This window comes from Meleagris gallopavo, chromosome 2 (assembly GCF_000146605.3).
Source record: "Meleagris gallopavo isolate NT-WF06-2002-E0010 breed Aviagen turkey brand Nicholas breeding stock chromosome 2, Turkey_5.1, whole genome shotgun sequence".
In the NCBI taxonomy this organism is placed as follows: Eukaryota; Metazoa; Chordata; class Aves; order Galliformes; family Phasianidae; genus Meleagris; species Meleagris gallopavo.
The window spans coordinates 31,049,669-31,055,703 of NC_015012.2; the positions used below are offsets into that span (position 1 = coordinate 31,049,669).

At 34.6% G+C, this 6,035-nt stretch overlaps 1 protein-coding gene across 1 annotated transcript in view; it reads left to right on the forward strand.

Moving 5' to 3' along the window:
* Positions 1-5,710, forward strand: part of LOC104909671 (interferon-induced, double-stranded RNA-activated protein kinase-like) — a 6,157-nt gene extending 447 nt beyond the window's left edge. Inside the window, exons 2-6 of the mRNA XM_010706958.3 lie at positions 8-200; positions 2,363-2,488; positions 2,865-2,963; positions 4,409-4,471; positions 4,555-5,710. Of these exons, the coding sequence (XP_010705260.1) occupies positions 8-200; positions 2,363-2,488; positions 2,865-2,963; positions 4,409-4,471; positions 4,555-4,689 (616 nt within the window). The 3' untranslated portion in view covers positions 4,690-5,710. The remainder of the gene's footprint in view (positions 1-7; positions 201-2,362; positions 2,489-2,864; positions 2,964-4,408; positions 4,472-4,554) is intronic.
* The last annotated feature ends 325 nt before the right edge of the window (positions 5,711-6,035 follow it).

Genomic DNA, 6,035 nt, shown 5'->3' on the forward strand with positions numbered 1-6,035 from the left:
TTTTCAGTAAGAATTCTGTCGTACCAGTTCCTTGCCTCTTCATCCAAATGGAATTATGTGAACAAGGGCCATTGGAAAAATGGATTGAAAATAATAGACAAAACCAAAACTATCATGAGATGGCACAAGACAAATTTTCACAAGTACTGAAAGGAGTGCGCTATATTCATTCTAAAAATTTAATTCATAGAGACCTCAAGGTAAGTAGAATAGGAAGTTAATTTTTAAAATCTTTGAGAAAAGTAGTATTTATTGGAAGTTTAGAAAAATGTAAATTGTTCTAGTCTTTGCTTACTCTATTATATACTCTAGTACCATGCCTCTTTTGATAATACAATACAATAATACATTTTTTTTCCCAATATCTGTCTGGATGTCATTCTAAAATCATGAGGTGAACTAAAGGACCTTAGAATGAAGTACTTAGAAAATAAAAATAAAAAATAACCAACCGACCAAAACCAGTAGCCATCAGTTAACAGGCATTTTCAGTGTATTGTGTGTTACTGGGTTACAAGACAGCCTCTTAGAAAAAGGAATACTAACCATCTGTGGTAATAAGGCGATTGAAAGAAGGAAGATGTGAGTCTAGGAAGTTGTCACTTGTCAAATTTTAAAGGGACAGTATATCCTAATACATACTGCATGTGATAAAAATTGTTCTAGTATCATGTACTGCGTACATATCCAAAGAACTAGCCTTCAAATATATTACCTCACCATCTCCACAAGTGTGTAACCATTCAATCTTAAGAAAATATTTTTAAAGGACAAAATTCCAAGCCTTCATTGCTTCATGTGCCAGCTATAATTTTTAAAACAGTCCCTTTGTGAATAAGTTGATCGAGTGGTGATGTTCCTAAATTGTAAAAATGGCTGTAGTGGGTCACATTAAATGTTGATTCAGGATATTGTCCTCATGTAATAACTAATTCCAAATACCTAGGGAGTATTAGAATACAGAGTTGATACAGTGATTCTGATCTCTATGCATATTCCATTCCTCTCAAGACCTTCGGTAACTTCATAGACTTCTTGAGTTAGGCATTAACAGTGTTCTTCCAGATGATGTTCACTGCCCACTCTTAGACTCTTGTCTCATGGGCACATACATTCACTATCTCCTAGAGTCCCTTTTTTGAGGCTTATTGCTACAATGCTGAAGTGAACCACAAATATATTCATTTATATAGATATCTGGAAAAAAAAGAGGTGTGCTGCATGCTTTGTCTCCACTCAGTTCTTACGTCTGCGTTTCTTCCTTCTTAGTCCCACTTTATTTTCACCTCAGCTCTATCTCCTGCTTTTCTGTGTTCCTATGAATCTACTGTCCCAATCTTTCATCTATGGAAACTAGCTGTAATCTGCTTCCAGGTTTTATTTGCTATCTTGTCTGTCTGCATTTTAATTTAGGAACTTTTATCCCAATTAAATCTGTCAGCTAGGTGCTTGGCCATCTGAGATCTCCCAGAATCAGAGCTGCAGGATAGGTTCAAGCTTTCTTCATTCTGAGATCCACTTGTGCCTGGCATGAATGAAGCCTTCAGATAGCGTAGCGGTGAGACACCATAGGTACTGTTAATAAATGCGTGTGGACTTGATTATACTTGAAGAGAAGAACTGTGCTGGGCATCCTTGACACAAAGATTACTTCCTGTAAAACTTTAAGTCTCTCCTGCCCTTTTAGTCCACCAGATTTTCTTTGAGTAAAAGACACGATGAGGCTGCTTGGTTTTGCTTTAATAACATTCAGAAATACAGTTTACCATCTTTGGAATGATAGATGGTTTGGAAAACTTCATTAAAAAAAAAATCCAATTCTATTTCATTTTCTTATGACTTTGTCAAATTTAAAAATGATAAGCTCAAAGTGATACCGTGAGATGACTGTAGTAAGCCCCAACTCTGCAATTAATCTAGTACAGATAATCCTACTGTGTCTAGGGAAAAATCTATAGTTTGAGTGGAATTTCATGTAAACCTACATGCTTTGCCCAAGTGTAAAATCCGAGGACCAAGATTAAAGACTAAAACGCATTTGTGGATATAACAGATGATATGCACAGTGCAACTGGAGAACACTTGAAGTATGATAGAGTCACGACACCTAGTTAAAAAACAGTTAATGCAGCATATGCTATTTCAAATGGAGTTTGCATGTTTAAAAATGAAATTAATTGAACTTTCTTGTTTCCTACCTCCCACTGATTTCTTAAAGCTTAATTTCTGTGAACAATTAACACAATTAACAGATTTTTATGGGGAGCAAATCTGTGGTTGATTATGCTTGACGATAAACCTTGGTCACAAAGTGTCTAACTGATTGACTTGTTTTTTTTTTAATACATCTATGTATCTGTAGCCTCAGAATATATTCCTATCACATGAAGGTAAAATAAAAATAGGTGACTTTGGTCTTGTGACTTCTGTGACGTATGACCCTCTAACTAAGAACAGAGGAACACAGTCATATATGGCACCAGAACAGGTAATGATCTTGCTATATTATTTGACTTATTTGTGTGTGTTTTGCATTATCAACTCAGTACTGGTTGTGTTCAACCTTAATCTCGGTACTAAACCAAGTTGCTTGAAGTTCCCTGATATGACAGCATACAAGGATAACCTTATTCTGGAGAGGGTAGTCTACAAACGCAATGGTTTAATTTAGCTAACTTGCTTGTATAAAGTCTGACTCTGTGTCATGTAATGTAGCAGAAAGGGTTAAAGACTAATATGAAGATCAAGTAATGCTGGTCCTCTAGTAGTCTTCAGGTGCCAACTTCTACTGATTTCAGATTTTGCCTTCAAGAAGTGCCTTTCAGCAGGATTTCACAACTCTGTTGTTCTTGTGATCTTTGTAGTCTGGGGACAGATATGGAAAGGAAGTAGACATTTATGCGCTGGGATTGATTTGGTTTGAAATTCTTTCTGCGTTGGTCAGTCATCATGAGAAAAACAGGGTAGGTAATCTTTAAATTAAAAAATGGTTTTGCACTGACATTGTTTTGCCTTGCTGCTGCTATCTGTATTATGCTAATTATATGCCAAAAGAAACCTGTACAACTACAGTACTATCTCTATTTACAGACACAAACGAAGGGAAAACTGTCAGGCCCATTAATCCCTCTTACTTCAGTTAAAATATAACTGAAGAAACATTACTGGTTTTATTTTACTTATGTTCTACTCATGTACTGATTAAAGCCTGACTATTCTTAGCTATGTACATATAAGAATAGAGAAGCAAGTCAGAAAGCTAAAATATACAAAAACAATTCAAATTTCTGATAAAGCTTTTTGTTTGCTCAGAGTATTGGAAAAGAATATTTCTCTATTTAAACAGAAGTCAAAACTGGAAGAGTTTAGTCTCTGCCATACTTTTCTTTACTGCTCAGAGGGGGGGTAAGAACAAAATCAAAACATTTTAGTTTTTCAAAATGAAAACAAAAGTGACGTGAAATATATGGCTTTCTTTCAATTGAAAGACAAATGGTATTTCTGCAAAGAAAACAATGTAATTTTAACTTTGCTTGAAAATGTATCTTTTATGTGTCTTTTATATTTTTCTTTGCATGTCTGTAGTAGAACAGCATGTATGCTCAAACTTACATATTTGGAATATAGATATAAGGAATGTAGATACTGAATATCTTGTCCAAAGTAATTTTTTAAGATATATGTATGTAGCTGGACCCAGAGGATCATGCACATTGTTAGTTGACTTTTGCCAATATAAGCAAACCACATCAAAGTTCTGTTAGTCTACTTTGTCACATTTTCTAAAGACATCTTGTGCCAGCTTACAGCCAATTGCAAACATGCCCCCAGTCCCATGGTGTTCAAAGGGCCAGACTAACTGGAAACCCTAATGTGAAAAAATAGTTGTTACCTAGCAGTAGTTTTGGAAAGCATATATTTAGTAATCCTTAGCCTTGCTTTGAGCTCCAACTAGCATTTTTTGCAGTGACACAGAAAGAATTGTGTAACGCTGAACAAGGTAAAAAGGAGGAAGCATGCCTGCTTGGTTTGCCAGTAACATCACCCAACCATTGTCAAAGTGGGAAACTGTCTTCTCACATTGCGTGTGTTTTTTAATGTGGGCAAGAAGATAGAAAACCATTACTTTCCAACTGAAAAGAGAATGATAATGGCTATGAATTAGAGGTTTGCCAAAACAAATGCATCACTGTACATTGTGAAGCTTTTAAGCTTACAGAGGGACAAGTGTATACATAAGACAAAATGAAGTACAACTAAATGACAAACTTTCAAACTTCTATAGTTTCTTTCAGAACCCTTATGTTATATTCTCTTAATTACTTCAGTAAATGACATTGGTCATAAAATGAGATAAAGTATGATTAATGAAAGCATACTGAAACTGTTTATCTTGTATGAATTTCAGGTATGGCAGGATGTTAGAGATGGTGAACTTCCATCAGACTTCACCAAGCAATTTAAAATCCAGGTAAAGTATTTCAATGCATTATTTCAGTTAATTTATTTACATAGTCATTTAAAAAAAATTACTCAAACTTTGTTTTTTTGCAGGTACCCATAATCAAAAAGATGCTTTCAAAAGACCCCTCAAAACGATTCTCTGCATCCGTAATACTCGATATTTTGTCTGTTGATAAAGACAAGTCTGTTGATAAAGACAACTCGCATAAAGCTTACAGTCACTAAATACGATTTTAGAAGGCTTTCAGATTGTGCTGTCTTGTGGCATGTGATTCAAACCTTTCTGAATTGTTCACAGTGATGTTTATATTACTAGACTTCGCCCTTTTAAGACCAGAGGAGTCAGTGTGCTTGACTGGAAAGGCTACTTTTGGCAGAAAGAATACTAGATACACGTGGGTTATTCTTGACTGAATTTTACTTCTTTAAGGTGAACTTTCTTCTCACTAGGTACTTCTGAAATACCTAGCACCTTCAGTACTCTAAAATTTAAAAATACTTACTTTTTAAATTCAGGTCTTCCTTGAACATTTAAGTATTTCTTTCTTTCCCAGAAGCTATTTGTTCTGTACTTTTGAAAACCTCTGTTTGTTTTTTGTTTTTTTTCTTCCTTATAGGAACAAGTAGAGTCCTCTTAATACAGAAATACTCTCCAAGTTTTCTCAATAGCAACCATTTAAAAACGTTTCTCAGGAGAGCACCTTAGACATCATCTCCTATACTGTAAGGTTTTAATCAATTATTATGGCATTGAGGCATGTCTCACAGATTGCAGGTGTACTGAACACCTCTGCTGGCCTTACATAAGGTGTGAACAGACTGACCGTTACTGTTTGGTTATGTACTTTAAAGATATTATGTTTGACTGAATAAGAACTGTGCAGGGAAGAAAATGGGCAAATTATTCCTTCTGACTCATTTTTTAATAGTTTGAAAAGGTGCAGCTCATTGCTGTGGCATCTGCTTAATTCCATAAAGAAAAATGCACTAAGACTTCTAAGCAGGAAAGTATGATGTGCATTAGAGATCAGGTAGCATATGATTTTTCTCAATTGTTAAACAGGTAGAAGGTGTGTGGATGGTTAAAATACGAATGAGTGTGTGAATTCTTATAGTCTTGTGGAAATTGTTGCTAAATAGCCATCTGATTTTAACATTCTTTTGTATGAATTCAAGTTGTTCCCCCTCCCTTTATAATGAATGTTATTCTTCATAAATAAAGCATTCCATTATTTTGGACTAATGCGTATTTCCTTGCAGTTCTCAAGATGTGGGAGAAATTACATCCTGATACAGACAAAATAGCACCAGTTCTACTTACCTTTGACTTTAAAATTGCTCTTACAATATGAAAATTGATATAGGACAAATTTCAGCTGAATTTCCTTTACAGTTTCTGGACAGAACATCCATAACATCATTGCTTATTTACTGATAGGTAATATTTACCTTGTACCAGTAGTTTCTGATAGATTTTCTTTTTTTTTTTTTTGTGGTATTTATATACCTCAGTAATACCTTTCTATTAGTAGATGTTTACAATAGCAATTGTTATTCCCTAAGAAAAAAAA